At 50.9% G+C, this 23,531-nt stretch overlaps 1 protein-coding gene across 1 annotated transcript; it reads left to right on the top strand.

Moving 5' to 3' along the window:
* The first annotated feature begins 2,032 nt into the window (after positions 1-2,032).
* Positions 2,033-8,170, top strand: LOC135977371 (dynein regulatory complex protein 1-like). Its single transcript, XM_065577965.1, has 6 exons — positions 2,033-2,220; positions 3,532-3,671; positions 5,202-5,336; positions 5,710-5,945; positions 6,635-6,780; positions 8,039-8,170. The coding sequence occupies exons 1-6, from the start codon at positions 2,119-2,121 to the stop codon at positions 8,135-8,137; spliced, it is 858 nt and encodes a 285-aa protein (XP_065434037.1). The 5' UTR covers positions 2,033-2,118; the 3' UTR covers positions 8,138-8,170.
* The last annotated feature ends 15,361 nt before the right edge of the window (positions 8,171-23,531 follow it).

Here is a 23,531-nt window from a genome sequence, read left to right as displayed (position 1 = left end):
ACCCCTGCTCTGGGCACCAGCCGCCTTGCACTTGCCCTGGGGGTCCAGGTTCCACGTCGCTGCCCTGCCCAGTGCCCGCCCAGCTTTGCTGCTCACAATCAACCCCTCTCCATCCTGCTTCCAGCCTCAGCGTTTTTCTGGTGTCTACCGGGACCACCTGCTATTTTACGTCTACCCAGAAGCCCTGTGGGGTGTCCTTACACTGGCCCCTACCTGGTTTGTCGTGAGGGTCAGGCTGTATTCAGAGTCCCCAGGCGAGGTTCACGTCTGTTCTCTCCAGCAGGCTCCAGCCCCTTCCATCTGGACTCCCCAGAACCGCAGGTCAGCCGGTGGCCCAACTGAGTCCCAGTTAACTCTCGCCCCCTCCCCACCCAGTCCCTGGTCCCTCCTCCCCACATCACCCAGCCCCTCCTCTTGCTCCGCTCCCTCCCACCTGACATCCCCCTGCTCCTCAACGCACCCCTTCTCTCGGTCTCTCCATCAACATCCCGCTTTCTCGTCAGGATCCCAACTCTCCCTCTAAGGCACCGCGTCCCAGCATGGCCTGTGTGCACGCATGTGCAAAGTGAAGCGGAGCAGTGGGACCAGAGAGATCTGCATGGCTCCTGTTCCCTCTTCACTTCCTGCCCCTTCAGACTTGCTAGGGTCCATGGCAAAGGGCGCTTGGCCTCCAGCCAGGCTGCGATGCAGAGGCTCCAGGCCCTGATCCGCTCCTCCTGCTCCTCCGAGCTCCTGGACAGGCCCTTCTGCAGCCCCTCCGTCTGCGAGTCCAGCAGGAGGGGGAGTCACAGATTCCAAGGCGTCGGGGCACTGGTCCATGCTGCCCTGAGTAACTCTCCGCACCCTGGTGAGCTGGCACTCAGCTTCCTCTCTGTCCCGCTCGCCACAACTGGTGCTCACCAGGGTACGGGGGAACTGCGTTCACATGAGTGCAGAGCACCTGAGCGCTGCAGCACAAGCCTTCAATGGCACAGCCAATGCTCCAGTCCTAGACTGATACCAGACACCTCTGTGTTCTTGGGGAACCAGGGTGCAGTATCCAGCCTGACTCATGAAAGACACCCCCCATCCTCTGCATAAACCAAAACCCATCAGAGGACAAAACTTGCAGAGAGCAGTGAAGGGTGCTGGGAGAAACACCTAGACCCCTCCTGACAAGGGTGACAAGATGAAGACATCTCCATTGCATACAGAATGGAGAGCAGAGACAACTCCGCTAGCCTCATCTGCATGGAAGATGGGACAGGAAGACATCTCAGTTTACATACAGAATGGAGAACAGAGAACCACACTGAATTCTGGGACCAGAAAAAGCAGGGAAGCACTGCATCCTGGGAATCTCTGCTCCAGATGCTAATGAACCTATGTCTGCACACACCCAGCTCAGCAATGATCAGACCAATTCTAGTAATGAATCCTTAATTGATATCCAAATACTGAAGCAGCCTAGTTGCATTGTGAGCTCCCTGGAAGAAAACACCACCCATAGCCAAGAGGGATCAGCTCCTATTGTCTAGTCTAAAGAAAACCCTTGAGTCATCGGCTTACCTATAAACAAATCCAGTGTTCTCCCTTGAACCATTGTATTTTCTCTCCAAAAATCCCTACTCACCCTCTAGCCAGGGTTCTGATGCTTAGATCCAAACTATGCATCAGTTCCACTGGAACTCCATCTTCTCCTGAGTGATCGTGCTGGGGGCTCTGCCTGTCTCCAGCATTTGGGACCCTCAGCTACCACCATCATCTGGGAACCCCAACTAGTTCAAGCCTCATGGAGTGGGTGAGATCCCCCCTCTTTCTCTCTCTCTGTTTTCCTTTCTACCTTAGGTATTCACCTTTAATCATGTATGGTTATGTTGGTTTAGCCCTCCTAGTGTAGTTATCACTATTATTCAATAAATAACTTTTATGGTTAAGTTGATTGCTTCTTTTTCTCTTGCTGAACTTTACTCTTTTGTGTTTTTAGCTGGGAATGATCCATATCCCTCCTTGCTTTGGACTTGCCGGGGCAGCTGGGATTGGGAAGGCTGAGCAGCCAATCAGAACCGTGGCGATTCTCTGCAGTCGTTTGACTCTCCTCTGGTCTCCTGCCCTCAGCTGGAGAACCTGATCACCCACATGCAGAAAGTGGAGGAGTACGAGAAGCAGCTGAACCAGCTGCGGGTGCAGGATGCCGAGGAGTACACTACCATCAAAATCCAGCTGGAGAACGACGTACAGGTGCGGGGAGCAGAGACACAGGACTCCACTGAGTGCATAGGGCCCACAAGGAGAACACAGCAACCGCTCGGTGGCTGTCATGGGGAAGGGACTCTTTCTTTTTAGCAGGGCTAAGCTAAATGGCTACATTTCCGCAAACTGCACCGCTTGTACTGAGACGGGAGAGAAGGGCAGCAGAATCAAACTCTCAGCCTTTCTGGGCTTGGCTTCCGTGTACAAAAAGTTAACAGTAGCAACTCGCCCCCCCCCAGCTGGGGTACCCCTAGGGTTCCTCCCTCGTGATTGCTCAACATGCCCCCTAGATCCTCTCAGACAGTCACTTCCAGCTCTCTTCTATCCAGAGGGAGTAGTGAGCCTCATGTATTCGTGAGTTAGCCGTGCTTACTTGCGATCAGCACCTGCTCTTGGGGGGGACGGGACGGGGACGGGTGTGTTTCAGGCAAACACTGCCCGCCTGTTACAAGGATAGAAACCTTCATGCATGTTACTTTTATCGGACTAGGCTCAGAAGGCACTTCCCTCTGGATAGACTATTCCAGAATTATCCGTGATTGTGGCTTCCTGTGTAGCCACTTGTACTGACCACTCAGCCGAGAGACTGAACTAGCCGGATCCCTGGTCTGCCCGGCACGGCAATTTCTGTCTTCCTAAGTAACCACCATTCATATTGCAGACCTTGTGACTGAGAAGTAAAATAACCCTCTTCCTACCGATGCGTCTTCAAGTGCTTGAATGACAACCTGTCCAACAGGAGGGAGGCAGAGAGATTCTCACACCTGCACCTGGATTGTGCGGCTTTAGCTCGGACAGTAGATGCTGCCTCTCGCCTGTGTGCTGCCATGACAGCTGAGGGCCCCTTAACACTCGCGCTGACGTCGCTTGGCTGGGGGCTGCTGGCAGGGAGTTCTGAGCCGGTGACTCCCCTTGCCAGCCGATGGAACAGGACCTGGTGCACGGCTGCCCATGCTGCTGCCTGAGGGGTTGGCATGGGGGCGAGGAAGCTGATGCACTCTGTCCATGGCACTGAGTTAGTGGGTGACAGGCTAAATGAGGGGTTCGATAGCATGGCAGTACAGGGAATGTCTGTAGCACCTTTGTATCAAGGAGGGCTTCATACAGGGCTCGTCCTTTAGAGAAGGAGCTTCATTGTAAGACTTCTGCACTGTCCACTAAAACCTGGGGAGTCCGTTCTAGGCACCCTCTTTCTAGAGCCCCAGGGCCAGCCATGCGATGGCAGGGAGGGGCTCTGGAGTTGCAAACCTTCCCCTGTCAACAACAGAGGATGGCTTTTTATTTTGTTTGGAATCTCAGATCCTGGAGCAGCAGCTGCAGCAAATGAAAGCCATTTACCAGCTGAACCAGGAGAAGCTGGAATACAACTTCCAGGTGCTAAAGAAATGGGATGAGGAAAACACCATCATAAAATCCCAGCAGAAAAGGAAACTCAACCAGTAAAAGATCAGCCCAGTTTGTGATGGGCTGGGGCAATGCCTGCAGCCATATTCAGCACTCTCTGGGTCACTGTCCATGTTCTCACTGCAGCCCACAGCCCTCTCCCTCCCCCCACAAAGATTGAATATAATTGGGCTTTGCACAGGGACTCTGTGAGCAGAGTCCTTCCCCCTCTGGGGGTGCTGCAGCCACTGGGCTGGGACAGGGGTGAGGACTGGCCCATGTTCAGGCGCTAGGATATGCTCGCCCTTGTATGTCCGGCTCCGGCTGTGTGTATGGATTTATTTACTCCTGGGGGAATTCTGCACGGGTACAGAATGTACGTCCCCCACGGATATCTTTGCTTCCCCACAGAAAAATGACTTTCTGATGGGGAAGCAAAAGGAAGCCACAAGAGCGGTCATGCGCCCCTCCCCAGCGGTATGTTTCAGGTGCCCAGGGCAGCCGGCAGAGAGATAAATCACTGTGGGGCGGGGGCAGGAATGGGGAAGACCCGGCTGGTGGTTCCTACCCTGCCCTGGGCTTAGCTGCTAGTCCCGGCTGGGCTGGGGAGGACGGGGTTTCCTCTTCCCCTGCACGGCATCCAGGGCTGGGTCAGACCCACCCCCAGATTTCTCCCCCGGCTGCAGGTAGCTCTGCAAACTCCCCTCCCACTCCACTTCCTGCACCCATCGCTCCTCAGCTGCGGGGGGAGGGACCCCTGTACAGGGAGCTGCTCCCCCATCTGCCCAACTCTTGTACATCCAGACCCCCTCATCCCCAGACCCTCCTGCCAAGCCTCACCTCCCCGCTGCACTCAGAACCCCTCCGATGAGCCCTACACCCCCTGCACCTGGACCACCCCAAGTCATCTGCACCCGGATCCCCACCCCACCAAGCCCCAACCAGCTGCTCCTGGATGCCCACTCCACTGAGTCCCACTCCCCCAGTATCTGGACCCCCCACAGAGTCCCCCACATCCAGACCCCCCCTGCTGAGCTCCACCCACCTTTACCTGGACCACCCTGCAGAGTCCCATTACCGTTGCACCCAGAACCCCCCAACAAGCCCCAATGCATCCAGATCCCACCCCACAGATCCTCCACTGAGCTGCTCACACCCAGATTGCCCCACACAGAACCCTCTCAACCCACACCTGGGTCCCCCCACACTAAGCCCCTCCAGACTTGGATCTTGCCTTGCGGAGCCTGCCTGCCCACACCTGGTGCACCTGGCACAGCGGGGCAGGGCTCTGGGCTGTTTCTGGGGCAGGCCCAGTCCTTGTGCTGTGTCAGGGTTGGGTGCAGCCTCACCGCTGAGTCTGTGCCCCGGGATGTGGGGTGGAGCTGCAGGGTGATCTCCCACCTCTGTGCAGCCAGTGGCCTGTGCTCCCCACTGCCAGGCTGGAGCCCCCACATTTATTTGACTAATAGAATTTGAAAATATTGGGTGCAGAATTTTAATCTTTTTGGCGCAGAATTTGTAATGTTTTGGCACCGAATGTGCTGGGGAGTAATTTGTTGTTGTTAACAGCCTGCCCTCCTCCTCAGGCTGCATGACGTGCTCAATGCCTTGAGAATGAAACTGGCCAAACAGATAAAGCAATTCCAGGAGGAGAACCAGACCCTGACGGCCGACTACAAGCGCATCGTGGAGCAGTACAAGGATCTGCAGAGAACGATGAGGTACGGTGTGCCCCAGAGACGCGTCCTCTCTTTGCGCGGGGAGAATTCGCATGAGCATTTGAGGGCAGCTTGCCAGGACTCCCAGGGCCTCATCAGAGAGCAGGGAGCAGCCACCCTCCCCTGGCTGCTTGGCTCAAAGTAGAGCATTGCTGGGTGGCTTGTAGTCTCTGTGATCTGCTCCACTGTCTTCAAGTTAAAGGCAGCTGCAGCCCTGTTGTGGCACTCGACGGGCAGCTGTGGGGAGAGATTAATCTCCGAAGCCTGGGACTGAGCATGTCAGGGGCGTCTGACCCACAGGGGGACCCCAGCGTCCAGGGCATGGAACGCTGCACGGGACAAGCCAGTCACCGGCAGGGCCTTTCCCTCCCTGCAGACACTTTGCCGTCATCGATGCCCAGAAGTTCCTGGAGCTCTGGCTGATGAACGAGGAGGAAGCCAAAGGGCTGGTGTGGAAAGCTCTTGAGGCCGATCGCGTCATTCACACCCAGCAGCTGGGGCTCCCCTGGGTGGAGCCTGACTCCTGGTTCCTGGACAACGTGGGCCCCATCGTGCACCGCAAGGCAATCAGATCTGCCAGCAAGCTGGCCCAGGAGGTGATGGCATTAACAGGTGGGACACGTGGCGTCTGTAATTCCCCCAGGATCTCAAAGCCCTTCCCATGTGCTGATTGCTGACACCTCCCTGCACCCCATCCCGGAGGAGGAGGCTGAGGCCCAGAGGGGTTCAGCGACTTTCCAGGAGGGCTCAGTGAGTCCTTACGAGGCGGGGATAAACCCCCTGACCCCAAATCTCAGTGCCCTGCTCTGCTTTGCCTCTCCGGGGTGTGGAAGGAAAGCGAAGGGACCTGTCGTCATTGTAAATCCCCTGGGACAGCCAGACCAGATCTCTTTCTAATGACATGCACCTCTGCCCGCTGGCCGAGGCTGGGGTGGCATCCCAGCCAGCCCTGCACCTTTTCTGCAAATCCCGTTTTAAAATGGAAACTCCTCCGCTCCCAACCACCCCGCACCCCCCTGCTCCTCATTGTCTCCAGCTCCTAGAGGCCAGTGCAATGACAGCCGCCCCTGCTGCTGTGAGCTGCTTGCTGAGGTTTGCATCAGCTGCTGAAGTGGTAACCACACGAGATGGCTGGCACTGCTTCCAGACAGGCCTCCCAGCATCTCCCCTTTCATGGCTCTCCGTCCAACAGCCCTCTGAATAGACTCCTGTGCTGATTCCCCGGGGGTGGTTACCTGTGCCAGGTGAGGAGCGCAGCAGATGACGGGTCTTCTGAGCTTCCCTCTTCCCTTGTGCTTCAGAAAGCAGCCAGCAGGAAGAGGAGGAGGAGGGTGTGGAGGGAGGAAGAAAAGAGGCAGCAGCGGAGGCTGGAGAGGAAGTTAAACCTCCCTGGCACATCTCGGTGAAGTCTGTCAAACACATCCTGGAGCTCCTGTGCGACAAGTCGGTGAGTCCGTCCTTGCCAGCTCCGACCGCAGAAGGCTCTGTGTCGGCCCTTCGCCGGGCCGGTCCTCCTCAGAACAGCTTCTTGGATCTGAGGATTGTCGTCTTTTCCTGATCCCCCACTCTGCTTCCAGTGGGTTCCAATGTCATCCGGTCCAGGGTCAGGTCCCCGTGCTTTCTACAGCAGCACCCGGCACAGTGCGGCCGTGAGCTTCCACTGCCCGGGCAGCATCTCTTGCTGCAGAATGTGTGTGTGAGGGGAGATGCTGACGTGTTTGGTGCCACCTACCTGCCACACCTTGGGGGAGGGGGTAGAACGGGGCTGGTGCAATATAGGATACATCGAAATAGCAATTAGCTAAGCTGCGTTCGCAACAGCTTGTAGGGATCTAAAACCGTCCTTCCGGGGAGTGTCCTATGGATCGGCAGGGTCAGACAGCTGTCGCGCCATGGCACGGGCCCCGGGAGATCCCCCTGCCAGGGTAAACACAGCCCTGCAGGAACTCGCTGCCCAGCGCCCTCCGCTCTGCCAGTTGTCCAACAGCGACTCAGTGAGCGCGAGCCCTGCTGGAGACGGCTCGGGCCTCTGAGTCAGTGACACCTTCCACATCAAACAGCTGCTGGACGGGGTGTCACAGCTGTCACGTACCAGATGTGGCCTGCGTAGAGGGTCCACCCCAGAGGGATAGACGGGTTTTTAATACACTGCCCGCTGTGGCTGTCACCAGCTCAGGTGAAGAGGGTTATACCTGGTGCCACCTACTGGCTGAACAGTATAATTCAGTTTGGCATTCCCATACATCCTGTCCCAGTTGATGCCCATCAGACGCACTAGAAAGTGATCTCCAAGTGCACAGGGGGATGTGATTTCCGAGGTAACCAGGCCCACTGCCCCACCCTTATCCTGCTGTTGTGTGAATGCTAACCCCCCAGGAGATTGGGCTTTTCCACACCCCAGTCTGCGGCAGGTTAGGGCATGTGCAGTGGGATTCGAATCCCCATTGCAAATGTTATTTAAAAACCTCTCTTAGTACGCCCAGGGCAGGAGGTTCAGAGCTGTGAGCTGTGCTACTTTATAGACCTGGAGGAGAAATGTTCCCATCCCTCTGGATCACTTGAGTCCCCGTTATTTGAGCATGGAGGTTAGCACAGAGTAACCGGGCTGTGGCTGGCTCTGGGTGAGTTAGCGGCTTTGGGATCCTAGTGTGAATTGAAACACTTGCTCCTGTGAACTCGACGTCTTCCTGTGATTTCCTTCCAAGGGCTTCCTGATAGAGACCAAACTGCTGGGACTCCTGCAGCCACTGGAGAGGCACGAGCGCTCCCTGATGAGGCTGGATGCAATCTTTGCGGTTAGTTGAGCATCTCGCACAAAGCACATGGGTAGGGGCGCTGCAGGAACACACCCCAGAACCAGCAGGGTGTGCTGGGGAAGGAGTACGGCGCCTGCGGGCTGAGAGCTGCTGGTGGATGATGCAGCTCCACAGGGGCGGAGCTGCTGAGATGCTGCCGTTAGAAGCTTGTCACCTGCAAGGGGGGGAAGGGAGGAGGGGCAAGTCCTGTGCACATGTAACTTCCCATAGGACTCAGCGGGGCGATCTCGTGTGCTCTGGTCCAGGAGTTTAGCTGGGAAAGGGGCGGGCGGGAGGCTCCCTTCCCAAGGGGGATTGAAAGGCAGAAGGAATATAAGAGAGGGGATGTACCTGAAGCCAGTTCCTCCCTTTGCCACCCCTAGTGCCATCAGCTCCCACTCCCCTGGCACTCCTGCCTCGCTCCCACTGATCCCCCATCCCCAATACACTCCTGGGCCTTCCGGCTCCCACCCTGCCCTCCCTTCCCCCCATGCAGATATCCCTGCCACTCCCCCTAAGACTCCACTGAGAGAGACCAAGAGCTTGACCTGAACCTGGTCTTTGACTTGCCCCTGCTGAGCACTCCTGCTGGTCCCGCGCCAGCCCCCTTTGCATTGGGAAGGGAAGGGCTGTGAATTTAGCTTAGGCCCCTGGGAAGGGACCAGAGTGTGACGAATGGGGACTGTTCTTACTGTGGTCTTTAAATGCTGACAGGGGAGTGTGGCTAGGATGGTCTGCCTTGGGGGATGGGAGACTGACCAACGGAGAATACCTGAGCATGTAACATGAGAACCCAGGAAGGGATTAGAGGCCAGGTGACACCTTTGCCAGGGAAACTGAACAAAGGCTGTGGGAGGGGTTAATCATAGAATCATAGAATCATAGATTATAGGACTGGAAGGGACCTCGAGAGGTCATCGAGTCCAGTCCCCTGCCCGCATGGCAGGACCAAATACTGTCTAGACCATCCCTGATAGACATTTATCTAACCTACTTTTAAATATCTCCAGAGACGGAGATTCCACAACCTCCCTAGGCAATTTATTCCAGTGTTTAACCACCCTGACAGTTAGGAACTTTTTCCTAATGTCCAACCTAGACCTCCCTTGCTGCAGTTTAAACCCATTGTTTCTGGTTCTATCCTTAGAGGCTAAGGTGAACAAGTTCTCTCCCTCCTCCTCATGACACCCTTTTAGATACCTGTAAACTGCTATCATGTCCCCTCTCAGTCTTCTCTTCTCCAAACTAAACAAACCCAGTTCTTTCAGCCTTCCTTCATAGGTCATGTTCTCAAGACCTTTAATCATTCTTGTTGCTCTTCTTTGGACCCTTTCCAATTTCTCCACATCTTTTTTAAAATGCGGCGCCCAGAACTGGACACAATACTCCAGCTGAGGCCTAACCAGAGCAGAGTAGAGCGGAAGAATGACTTCTCGTGTCTTGCTCACAACACACCTGTTAATGCATCCCAGAATCATGTTTGCTTTTTTTGCAACAGCATCACGCTGTTGACTCATATTTAGCTTGTGGTCCACTATAACCCCTAGATCCCTTTCTGCCGTACTCCTTCCTAGACAGTCTTTTCCCATTCTGTATGTGTGAAATTGATTTTTCCTTCCTAAGTGGAGCACTTTGCATTTGTCTTTGTTAAACTTCATCCTGTTTAACTCAGACCATTTCTCCAATTTGTCCAGATCATTTTGAATTATGACCCTGTCCTCCAAAGTAGTTGCAATCCCTCCCAGTTTGGTATCATCCGCAAACTTAATAAGCGTACTTTCTATGCCAATATCTAAGTCGTTGATGAAGATATTGAACAGAGCCGGTCCCAAAACAGACCCCTGCGGAACCCCACTCGTTACGCCTTTCCAGCAGGATTGGGAACCATTAATAACAACTCTCTGAGTATGGTTATCCAGCCAGTTATGCACCCACCTTATAGTAGCCCCATCTAATTTGTATTTGCCTAGTTTATCGATAAGAATATCATGCGAGACCGTATCAAATGCCTTACTAAAGTCTAGGTATACCACATCCACCGCTTCACCCTTATCCACAAGGCTCATTATTCTATCAAAGAAAGCTATCAGATTGGTTTGACATGATTTGTTCTTCACAAATCCATGCTGGCTGTTCCCTATCACCTTACCACCTTCCAAGTGTTTGCAGATGATTTCCTTAATTACTTGCTCCATTATCTTCCCTGGCACAGAAGTTAAACTAACTGGTCTGTAGTTACCTGGGTTGTTTTTATTTCCCTTTTTATAGATGGGCACTATATTTGCCCTTTTCCAGTCCTCTGGAATCTCTCCCGTCTCCCATGACTTTCCAAAAATAATAGCTAGAGGCTCAGATACCTCCTCTATTAGCTCCTTGAGTATTCTAGGATGCATTTCATCAGGCCCGGGTGACTTGCAGGCATCTAACTTTTCTAAGTGATTTTTAACTTGTTCTTTTTTTATTTTATCCGCTAAACCTACCCCCTTCCCATTAGCATTCACTATGTTAGGCATTGCTTCAGACTTCTCGGTGAAGACCGAAACAAAGAAGTCATTAAGCATCTCTGCCATTTCCAAGTTTCCTGTTACTGTTTCTCCCTCTTCACTAAGCAGTGGGCCTACCCTGTCTTTGGTCTTCCTCTTGCTTCTAATGTATTGATAAAAAGTCTTCTTGTTTCCTTTTATTCCCGTAGCTAGTTTGAGCTCATTTTGGGCCTTTGCCTTTCTAATCTTGCCCCTGCATTCCTGTGTTGTTTGCCTATATTCCTCCTTTGTAATCTGTCCTAGTTTCCATTTTTTATATGACTCCTTTTTATTTTTTAGATCGTGCAAGATCTCATGGTTAAGCCAAGGTGGTCTTTTGCCACATTTTCTATCTTTCCTAACCAGCGGAATAGCTTGCTTTTGGGCCCTTAATAGTGTCCCTTTGAAAAACTGCCAACTCTCCTCAGTTGTTTTTCCCCTCAGTCTTGATTCCCATGGGACCTTACCTATCAGCTCTCTGAGCTTACCAAAATCTGCCTTCCTGAAATCCATTGTCTCTATTTTGCTGTTCTCCCTTCTACCCTTCCTTAGAATTGCAAACTCTATGATTTCATGATCACTTTCACCCAGGCTGCCTTCTACTTTCACATTCTCAACGAGTTCCTCCCTATTTGTTAAAATCAAGTCTAGAACAGCTTCCCCCCTAGTAGCTTTTTCAACCTTCTGAAATAAAAAGTTGTCTCCAATGCAGTCCAAGAATTTGTTGGATAGTCTGTGCCCCGCTGTGTTATTTTCCCAACATATATCCGGATAGTTGAAGTCCCCCATCACCACCAAATCTTGGGCTTTGGATGATTTTGTTAGTTGCTTGAAAAAAGCCTCATCCACCTCTTCCCCCTGGTTAGGTGGCCTGTAGTAGACTCCTAGCATGACATCTCCCTTGTTTTTTGCCCCTTTAAGCCTAACCCAGAGACTCTCAACACTTCCGTCTCCTATGTCCATCTCTACCTCAGTCCAAGTGTGTACATTTTTAATATATAAGGCAACACCTCCTCCCTTTTTCCCCTGTCTATCCTTCCTGAGCAAGCTGTACCCATCCACACCAACATTCCAATCATGTGTATTATCCCACCAAGTTTCAGTGATGCCAACAATGTCATAGTTGTATTTATTTATTAGCACTTCCAGTTCTTCCTGCTTATTCCCCATACTTCTCGCATTTGTATATAGGCATCTAAGATACTGGTTTGATCTTTCCTCCCAGTTTTGTCCTGACTCTCCTTTCTCTCTGCCAATATAGCCCACACTCCCTCTTGTTTCCGACCCATCTCCCCGGTCTCCATATTCCCCACTTACCTGTGGGCTTTGCTCACCTGTCCCCGTCAAACCTAGTTTAAAGCCCTCCTCACTAGGTTAGCCAGTCTGTGGCCGAATAGGGTCTTTCCTCTCCTCGAAAGGTGAACGCCATCTCTGCCTAGCAGTCCTTCCTCAAATAGCATCCCGTGGTCTAGGAAGCCAAAGCCCTCCTGGCGACACCATCTTCGCAGCCAGGCATTCACCTCCATGATGCATCTGTCTCTGCCCGGGCCCCTACCTTTGACAGGAAGAATTGAAGAGAATACCACCTGCGCTCCAAACTCCTTCACCCGTACTCCCAGAGCCCTGTAGTCACTCTTGATCCGCTCAGTGTCACACCGCGCAGTATCATTTGTGCCCACATGGATGAGTAGCATGGGGTAGTAGTCAGAGGGCTGGATAATCCTCGACAATGCCTCCGTAACGTCTCTGATACGGGCCCCCGGCAGGCAGCATACCTCCCGAGATGAAATATCAGGGCGACAGATGGGCGCCTCCGTCCCCCTCAGCAGAGAGTCTCCGACCACCACTACCCTACGTTTCCTATTCGCAGTGGTGGCAGCAGACTTTCCAGCCTTAGGGGTACGAGGCTTCTCCTCCTTTACTGTAGGGAGTGATTCCTTCTTTCCTGTATCAAGAAGAGCATAACGGTTACCTATAACCACGGCAGGAGGGTTCGGAGCAAGGGTGGAGCGCTGCCTGCTGCCAGAAGTAACCAGCTGCCAGTGTCCACTCTGAGCCATCTCCTCCTCCACCAGTGGTGTATCAGCAGTCCTGTGTACTGGGACAGCTACCTCAGCTGTCTCCACATGGACACTGTCGAGGAATTGCTCGTGGATACGGATGCTCCTCAACCTAGCCACCTCCTCCTGTAGCTCTCCCACCTGCTGCCTGAGAGATTCCACCAGCAGGCACCTCTCACATTGGATGGTCCCCCCAGCCTGGATATCAGTAAATGGAAATTGCAAGTTACAGTCTTTGCAAAACCACACCAGGATCTGGGTAGAGGCATCCATGCTTAGGCACTCTGTCTGGCTACAGGCACAGGTGGAGGAGACAGTAGCAGTGCTGGCACAGGTGTTGCGGGTCTTCCTAACCATCGTAAGCCTCCCTCTGTCAAACTCCCGTCTGCAGCCCCCTGTCAGCTGAAAGGGTTGTTTAAGCAAAAAGTTATGAATGTAGTTGCTTTATAGGTATTAAGGGGAATCAAGAGAAAAACAGATGGAACCAGCAAGGGACCCTCGCCCCCTTCCTGCTCCCCTTCCAAACTCCCTTGTGAAACTCCCTGTTAGCAGCCCCTGTTCGCGACATCAAGAGATGGAGAATCCACCACTTTCCCTTTTAGTGAGGGCCAGGGGGCTCCATTTCCCCTTCCACTAGCTCCCCATTTACAGTGAGCCAGAGCAGTACCTGCAGCAGGGCGCGGGAGTTGCTGAAGGCCTCAGAGGAACAGCCCCTGCAGTGTCTCAGGCACCTGGCGCAAGTGCCGGATGATGCGGAGCTGATGCATCACTTTGGCCGTGACGTCCTCCTGCTGCAAGGGAACGAGAACCTGTCAGAGACTCAAAGGCCCCGAGGAATCAGGGGGAATTAAGGGCACCTGGAACCAGCAGTATTTCCACCCACCACCTGCCCACCGCTGAGGGATGAATTCACCTCCTGAACCCCAGAATGGAGTCTTCTTGTCCTTTCTAGTATCCTCCAGTGCCAACCCCGCTCCTTGTAGGATTAGCTCCTGCTACCTCCCCCTCAGTGTTCTTCACAGCTGTTCCACCTCCAAACCAAACCTCAAGTTATCAGAACCCTCTTCTGCACCCCCAACCAGGTTGGGCATCGAGGCGGCTCTAGCGGGGGGGCAGGAGGGATTCTGCCAGAAGTGAAGTGGGTTGAGGGGAGGTTGAGATCTTGCCCCAAGTCATCCCAGACACCAATGCTAAGCCACAGGATGGCAGCATCTAGTGTCAGTGGAGTCCAAGCACTATTTCAACCATACAGTTTTGGATGAACTCCCCACAAGGGGAGGTGAAGAGCACCCCCAGCAACACACACACAAACACACACACACACACACACCACTCCTGGTGGTGAAAGGGGAACAGGAGAAAGGACAAAAGAAGTAAGAGATGAAGAGAAAGGAAGGAGGGATGGAGGAAAAGGTAAAACGAAAAGGACAAACCCTAATGTCCCCAGTGATTCTACGGGACAAAATCCCAGGGAGGGAATAAAATTCTGCCATCTTAAACTACTGTTTTCCATGCCTAGAATTCAGCTGACACCAGATGGATCAGACTGAGCAGGTTCCAAAACCTCTTGGAGGCTCTTACCTTCTAAATAGGGACGTCTGTTTTCTAGTAAAATCCGTCAAAGGAAAGGAGAAAACTCGAAAGAGGCTCCTGCTCACACTCACATACGTCAACCCTAACACTCTCTCAGTCCTCAAAGAGAGACCTCGAGAAGGAGACTTGCTGAAGCAAAGCCACAGGGGTCTCTGAGGTTTCCCTGGCCCTGTGCTCCTGTCCTGCCAGGCTGATGTCAGCATCTCTCTCGGAGGTCACCACCTCCCTAACACCTTTGACCAATAGGCTGACGTCCTGCAAAAGGCCTTTGTGATATCACTGCCACACCCACCCTTCCCCGGAAGTGCTAATGTCCTGCTGCTGGCCTGACACTTTGAAGGTTTCAGCTACTCTCTGTGGATCACCCCACTCAATGCCTGTTCATTCTAGGAAGCAAGCCGGCTAGACGGTAAAACATCAGAGGCTGCTCCCAATGCTACACTCAGTGTTTCCAAAATTAGGGGACTTTATGGCCAGAAGAGACCTTTAGAGCATCTCATCTAACCCCTTGCATACCATAGGCTTGCTGTATAGTACAATAGTTACTTTTTGGGCACACACATTGCAGAAAGGCATCTAGTCTTCCTTCAATGACATCAAGAGATGGAAAATCCACCACTTTCCCTTTTAGTGAGTGCCAGGGGGCTCCATTTCCCCTTCCACTAGCTCCCCATTTACAGTAAGCCAGAGCAGTACCTGCAGCAGGGAGCGGGAGTTGCTGATGGCCTCAGAGGCACAGCCCCTGCAGTGTCTCAGGAATCTGGCTCAGGTGCCGGATGATGCGGAGCTGGTGCATCACTTTTGGCCGTGACGTCCTCCTGCTGCAAGGGAACGAGAACCTGTCAGAGACTCAAACGCCCCGAGGAATCAGCGGGAATTAAGGGCACCTGGAACCAGCACTACTTCCACCCATCACCTGCCCACCACTGAGGGATAAATTCACCTCCTGAACCCCAGAATGGAGTCTTCTTGTCCTTTCTAGTAACCTCCAGTGCCAACCCCCCTCCTTGAAGGATGAGCTCCTGCCATCTCCCCCTCAGTGCCCTTGACAGCTGTTCCACCTCCAAACCACAGCTCAAGCTATTAGTACCTTTGGACACAGACTGGCTAACCTAGTGAGGAGGGCTTTAAACTAGGTTCGACGGGGACAGGTGAGCAAAGCCCACAGGTAAGTGGGGAACATGGAGACCGGGGAGATGGGTCAAAAACGAGAGGGAGTGTGGGCTATATTGTCAGCGGGAAAGGAGGGTCAGGACAAAACTGGGAGGAAAGATCAAACCAGTATCTTAGATGTCTATATACAAATGCGAGAAGTATGGGGAATAAGCAGGAAGAACTGGAAGTGCTAATAAATAAATACAACTATGACATTGTTGCATTACTGAAACTTGGTGGGATAATACACATGATTGGAATGTTGGTGTGGATGGGTACAGCTTGCTCAGGAAGGATAGACAGGGGAAAAAGGGAGGAGGTGTTGCCTTGTATATTAAAAATGTACACACTTGGACTGAGGTAGAGATGGACATAGGAGACGGAAGTGTTGAGAGTCTCTGGGTTAGGCTAAAAGGGGTAAAAAACAAGGGAGATGTCATGCTAGGAGTCTACTACAGGCCACCTAACCAGGTGGAAGAGGTGGATGAGGCTTTTTTTAAGCAACTAACAAAATCATCCAAAGCCCAAGATTTGGTGGTGATGGGGGACTTCAACTATCCGGCTATATGTTGGGAAAATAACACAGCGGGGCACAGACTATCCAACAAATTCCTGGACTGCATTGGAGACAACTTTTTATTTCAGAAGGTTGAAAAAGCTACTAGGGGGGAAGCTGTTCTAGATTTGATTTTAACAAATAGGGAGGAACTCGTTGAGAATTTGAAAGTAGAAGGCAGCCTGGGTGAAAGTGATCATGAAATCATAGAGTTTGCAATTCTAAGGAAGGGTAGAAGGGAGAACAGCAAAATAGAGACAATGGATTTCAGGAAGGCAGATTTTGGTAAGCTCAGAGAGCTGATAGGTAAGGTCCCATGGGAATCAAGACTGAGGGGAAAAACAACTGAGGAGAGTTGGCAGTTTTTCAAAGGGACACTATTAAGGGCCCAAAAGCAAGCTATTCCGCTGGTTCGGAAAGATAGAAAATGTGGCAAAAGACCACCTTGGCTTAACCATGAGATCTTGCATGATCTAAAAAATAAAAAGGAGTCATATAAAAAATGGAAACTGGGACAGATTACAAAGGATGAATATAGGCAAACAACACAGGAATGCAGGGGCAAGATTAGAAAGGCAAAGGCACAAAATGAGCTCAAACTAGCTACGGGAATAAAGGGAAACAAGAAGACTTTTTATCAATACATTAGAAGCAAGAGGAAGACCAAAGACAGGGTAGGCCCACTGCTTAGTGAAGAGGGAGAAACAGTAACAGGAAACTTGGAAATGGCGGAGATGCTGAATGACTTCTTTGTTTCGGTCTTCACCGAGAAGTCTGAAGGAATGCCTAACATAGTGAATGCTAATGGGAAGGGGGTAGGTTTAGCAGATAAAATAAAAAAAGAACAAGTTAAAAATCACTTAGAAAAGTTAGATGCCTGCAAGTCACCCGGGCCTGATGAAATGCATCCTAGAATACTCAAGGAGCTAATAGAGGAGGTATCTGAGCCTCTAGCTATTATCTTTGGAAAATCATGGGAGACGGGAGAGATTCCAGAAGACTGGAAAAGGGCAAATATAGTGCCCATCTATAAAAAGGGAAATAAAAACAACCCAGGAAACTACAGACCAGTGAGTTTAACTTCTGTGCCAGGGAAGATAATGGAGCAAGTAATTAAGGAAATCATCTGCAAACACTTGGAAAGTGGTAAGGTGATAGGGAACAGCCAGCATGGATTTGTGAAGAACAAATCATGTCAAACCAATCTGATAGCTTTCTTTGATAGGATAACGAGCCTTGTGGATAAGGGTGAGGCTGTGGATGTGGTATACCTAGACTTTAGTAAGGCATTTGATACGGTCTCGCATGATATTTTTATTGATAAACTAGGCAAATACAATTTAGATGGGGCTACTATAAGGTGGGTGCATAACTGGCTGGATAACCGTACTCAGAGAGTTGTTATTAATAGTTCCCAATCCTGCTGGAAAGCCATAACGAGTGGGGTATCGCAGGGGTCTGTTTTGGGACCGGCGCTGTTCAATATCTTCATCAACGACTTAGATATTGGCATAGAAAGTACGCTTATTAAGTTTGCGGATGATACCAAACTGGGAGGGATTGCAACTGCTTTGGAGGACAGGGTCATAATTCAAAATGATCTGGACAAATTGGAGAAATGGTCTGAGTTAAACAGGATGAAGTTTAACAAAGACAAATGCAAAGTGCTCCACTTAGGAAGGAACAATCAGTTTCACACATACAGAATGGGAAGAGACTGTCTAGGAAGGAGTACGGCAGAAAGGGATCTAGGGGTTATAGTGGACCACAAGCTAAATATGAGTCAACAGTGTGATGCTGTTGCAAAAAAAGCAAACCTGATTCTGGGATGTATTAACAGGTGTGTTGTGAGCAAGACACGAGAAGTCATTCTTCCGCTCTACTCTGCTCTGGTTAGGCCTCAGCTGGAGTACTGTGTCCAGTTCTGGGCACCGCATTTTAAAAAAGATGTGGAGAAATTGGAAAGGGTCCAGAGAAGAGCAACAAGAATGATTAAAGGTCTTGAGAACATGACCTATGAAGGAAGGCTGAAAGAATTGGCTTTGTTTAGTTTGGAAAAGAGAAGACTGAGAGGAGACATGATAGCAGTTTTCAGGTATTTAAAAGGGTGTCATAAGGAGGAGGGAGAAAACTTGTTCACCTTAGCCTCTAAGGATAGAACCAGAAGCAATGGGTTTAAAGTGCAGCAAGGGAGGTCTAGGTTGGACATTAGGAAAAAGTTCCTAACTGTCAGGGTGGTTAAACACTGGAATAAATTGCCGAGGGAGGTTGTGGAATCTCCATCTCTTGAGATATTTAAGAGTAGGTTAGATAAATGTCTATCAGCGATGGTATTTGGTCTCATAGACTCATAGACTTTAAGGTCAGAAGGGACCATTATTATCATCTGGTCTGACCCCCTGCATGCTGCAGGCCACAAGACCCTTCCCTGGACTGTGCCGTTGAAGTCCCCAATCCTGTGTTTTAGTGACTTCAATCGGCAGGGACCCTCCTGCTAGTGATCCCTGCCCCATGCTGCGGAGGAAGGCGAAAAACCTCCAGCGGCTCAGCCAATCTACCCTGGAGGAAAATTCCTTCCCGACCCCAAATATGGCGATCAGTAATACCCCGAGCATGTAGGCAAGAGTCTCTAGCCCGACCCTTGTTTGCCATTATGCTATTTACGTACCATTGCTTGGTTTTCATAGAATCATAGAATCATAGAATATCAGAGTTGGAAGGGACCTCAAGAGGTCATCTAGTCCAACCCCCTGCTCAAAGCAGGACCAATTCCCAGCTAAATCATCCCAGCCAGAGCTTTGTCAAGCCGGGCCTTAAAAACCTCCAAGGAAGGAGACTCCACCACCTCCCAAGGTAACGCATTCCAGTGTTTCACCACCCTCCTAGTGAAATAGTTTTTCCTGATATCCAACCTGGACCTCCCCCACCGCAACTTGAGACCATTGCTCCTTGTTCTGTCATCTGCCACCACTGAGAACAGCCGAGCTCCATCCTCTTTGGAACCCCCCTTCAGGTAGTTGAAGGCTGCTATCAAATCCCCCCTCATTCTTCTCTTCTGGAGACTAAACAATCCCAGTTCTCTCAGCCTCTCCTCATAAGTCATGTGCTCCAGACCCCTAATCATTTTTGTTGCCCTCCGCTGGACTCTTTCCAATTTTTCCACATCCTTCTTGTAGTGTGGGGCCCAAAACTGGACACAGTATTCCAGATGAGGCCTCACCAATGTCGAATAAAGGGGAACGATCACGTTCCTCGATCTGCTGGCAATGCCCCTACTTATACAGCCCAAAATGCCGTTAGCCTTCTTGGCAACAAGAGCACACTGTTGACTCATATCCAGCTTCTCGTCCACTGTGACCCCTAGGTCCTTTTCAGCAGAACTGCTACCTAGCCATTCAGTCCCTAGTCTGTAGCAGTGCATGGGATTCTTCCGTCCTAAGTGCAGGACTCTGCACTTGTCCTTGTTGAACCTCATCAGGTTTTTTTCTGCCCAATCCTCTAATTTGTCTAGGTCCCTCTGTATCCGATCCCTACCCTCTAGTGTATCTACCACGCCTCCTAGTTTAGTGTCATCTGCAAACTTGCTGAGAGTGCAGTCCACACCATCCTCCAGATCATTAATAAAGATATTAAACAAAACCGGCCCCAGGACCGACCCTTGGGGCACTCCACTTGAAACCGGCTGCCAACTAGACATGGAGCCATTGATCACTACCCGTTGAGCCCGACGATCTAGCCAGCTTTCTATCCACCTTACAGTCCATTCATCCAGCCCATACTTCTTTAACTTGGTGGCAAGAATACTGTGGGAGACAGTATCAAAAGCTTTGCTAAAGTCAAGAAATAACACATCCACTGCTTTCCCCTCATCCACAGAGCCAGTTATCTCATCATAGAAGGCAATTAGGTTAGTCAGGCACGACTTCCCCTTTGTGAATCCATGCTGACTGTTCCTGATCACTTTCCTTTCCTCTAAATGTTTCATAATTGATTCCTTGAGGACCTGCTCCATAATTTTTCCAGGGACTGAGGTGAGGCTGACTGGCCTGTAGTTCCCCGGATCCTCCTTCCTCCCTTTTTTAAAGATGGGCACTACATTAGCCTTTCTCCAGTCATCTGGGACCTCCCCCGATCGCCATGAGTTTTCAAAAATAATGGATAATGGCTCTGCAATCTCACCCGCCAACTCCTTTAGCACCCTCGGATGCAGCGCATCCGGCCCCATGGACTTGTGCACGTCCAGTTTTTCTAAATAGTCCCGAACCACTTCTTTCTCCACAGAGGGCTGGTCACCTTCTCCCCATGCTGTACTGCCCAGTGCAGCAATCTGGGAGATGACCTTGTGCGTGAAGACAGAGGCAAAAAAATCATTGAGTACATTAGCTTTTTCCACATCCTCGGTCACTAGGTTGCCTCCCTCATTCAGTAAGGGGCCCACACTTTCCTTGATTTTCTTCTTGTTGCTAACATACCTGAAGAAACCCTTCTTGTTACTCTTAACATCTCTTGCTAACTGCAACTCCAAGTGTGATTTGGCCTTCCTGATTTCACTCCTGCACGCCTGAGCAATATTTTTATACTCCTCCCTGGTCATTTGTCCAATCTTCCACTTCTTATAAGCCTCTTTTTTGCGTTTAAGATCAGCAAGGATTTCACTGTTTAGCCAAGCTGGTCGCCTGCCATATTTACTATTCTTTCTACACATCGGGATGGTTTGTTCCTGCAACCTCAATAAGGATTCTTTAAAATACAGCCAGCTCTCCTGGACCCCTTTGCCCTTCATGTTATTCTCCCAGGGGATCCTGCCCATCTGTTCCCTGAGGGAGTCAAAGTCTGCTTTTCTGAAGTCCAGGGTCCATATTCTGCTGCTCTCCTTTCTTCCTTGTGTCAGGATCCTGAACGCGACCATCTCATGGTCACTGCCTCCCAGGTTCCCATCCACTTTTGCTTCCCCTACTAGTTCTTCCCTGTTTGTGAGCAGCAGGTCAAGAAAAGCTTTGCCCCTAGTTGGTTCCTCCAGCACTTGCACCAGGAAATTGTCCCCTACGCTTTCCAAAAATTTCCTGGATTGCCTGTGCACCGCTGTATTGCTCTCCCAGCAGATATCAGGGTGATTAAAGTCTCCCATGAGAACCAGGGCCTGCGATCTAGCAACTTCTGCTAGTTGCCAGAAGAAAGCCTCGTCCACCTCATCCCCCTGGTCTGGTGGTCTATAGCAGACTCCGACCACGACATCACCCTTGTTGCTCCCACTTCTCAACTTTATCCAGAGACTCTCAGGTTTTTCTGCAGTATCATACCGGAGCTCTGAGCAGTCATACTCCTCTCTTACATACAACGCAACTCCCCCACCTTTTCTGCCCTGCCTGTCCTTCCTGAACAGTTTATATCCATCCATGACAGTACTCCAGTCATGTGAGTTATCCCACCAAGTCTCTGTTATTCCAATCACATCATAGTTCCCTGACTGTGCCAGGACTTCCAGTTCTCCCTGCTTGTTTCCCAGGCTTCTTGCATTTGTGTATAGGCACTTAAGATAACTCAATGATCGTCCCTCTTTCTCAGCATGAGACAGGAGTCCTCCCCTCTTGCGCTCTCCTGCTTGTGCTTCCTCCCAGGATCCCTTTTCCCCACTTACCTCAGGGCTTTGGTCTCCTTCCCCCGGTGAACCTAGTTTAAAGCCCTCCTCACTAGGTTAGCCAGCCTGCTGGCGAAGATGCTCTTCCCTCTCTTCGTTAGGTGGAGCCCGTCTCTGCCTAGCACTCCTTCTTCTTGGAACACCATCCCATGGTCGAAGAATCCAAAGCCTTCTCTCCGACACCACCTGCGTAGCCATTCATTGACTTCCACGATTCGACGGTCTCTACCCCGGCCTTTTCCTTGCACAGGGAGGATGGATGAGAACACCACTTGTGCCTCAAACTCCTTTATCCTTCTTCCCAGAGCCACGTAGTCTGCAGTGATCCGCTCAAGGTCATTCTTGGCAGTATCATTGGTGCCCACGTGGAGAAGCAGGAAGGGGTAGCGATCCGAGGGCTTGATGAGTCTCGGCAGTCTCTCCGTCGCATCGTGTATCCTAGCTCCTGGCAAGCAGCAGACCTCTCGGTTTTCCCGGTCAGGGCGGCAGATAGATGATCAGTCCCCCTGAGGAGGGGACTCGGCTACTATGTTTTACCATTAAACCATTCCCTCCATAAACTTATCCAACTTAATCTTAAAACCAGACAGGTCCGTCGCCCCCACCGTTTCCCTCGGAAGGCCGTTCCAATATTTCACCCCTCTGACGGTCAGAAACCTTCGTCTGATTTCAAGCCTGAACTTCCCCACGGCCAGTTTATATCCATTGGTTCTCGTGTCCACATTAGTACTAAGCTGAAATAATTCCTCTCCCTCCCTTGTATTTATCCCTCTGATATATTTAAAAATAGCAATCATATCCCCCCTCAGCCTTCGTTTTGTCAGACTAAACAATCCGAGCTCCTCTAATCTCTTTTCATACGACAGGTTTTCCATTCCTCTGATCATCCTAGTCGCCCTTCTCTGCACCTGTTCCAATTTGAGTTCATCTTTTTTAAACATGGGAGACCAGAACTACACACAGTACTCCAAATGAGGTCTCACCAGCGCCGTATACAACGGAAGCAGGACCTCCTTATCCCTACTAGATATACCTCGCCTAATACATCCCAAGACCGCATTGGCTTTTTTCACAGCCACGTCACATTGTCGACTCATAGTCATCCTGCGGTCTACAAGGACCCCTAGGTCCTTCTCCTCTTCCGTTACTTCTAACCAATGCATCCCCATCTTGTAACTAAAATTGTTATTAGTCATCCCCAAGTGCATCACCTTACACTTTTCACTATTAAATTTCATCTTATTTCTGACACTCCAATTCACAAGCTCATTCAAGTCTCCCTGCAGAATATCCCTATCCTCCTCCGAATTTGCAACTCCTCCCACCTTCGTATCATCCACAAACTTTATCAGCCCACTCTTGCAATCGGTTCCGAGGTCAGTTATAAATAGATTAAATAAAATGGGTCCCAAAACCGAACCTTGAGGCACTCCACTAGTAACCTCCCTCCAACCCGACAGTTCACCCTTTAATACGACCCGCTGCATTCTCCCCATTAACCAATTCTTTATCCACCTCTGGATTTTCATATCGATCCCCATGTTTTCCAGTTTAACCAATAATTCCTCATGGGGTACAGTATCAAACGCTTTACTGAAATCCAGGTATATTAGGTCCACCGCATTTCCCTTATCTAATAAGTCCGTTACATGGTCCTGCCATGCGGGCAGGGGACTGGACTCGATGACCTCTCGAGGTCCCTTCCAGTCCTAGAATCTATGAACGTATGAAAAAAACACTGTTCTCCACCCCCACCCAGGTTGGCCAGGGAGGCGGCTCTAGCAGGGGGGGCAGGAGGGATTCTGGCAGCAGTGAAGTGGGTTGCGGGGAAGTTGAGATCTTGACCCAAGTCATCCCAGACACTAATGCTAAGCCACAG

This window comes from Chrysemys picta, chromosome 24, assembly GCF_011386835.1.
Source record: "Chrysemys picta bellii isolate R12L10 chromosome 24, ASM1138683v2, whole genome shotgun sequence".
In the NCBI taxonomy this organism is placed as follows: Eukaryota; Metazoa; Chordata; order Testudines; family Emydidae; genus Chrysemys; species Chrysemys picta.
Note: the sequence above shows the minus strand (reverse complement) of the source record. Positions and strands in the feature narration are given on the sequence as shown.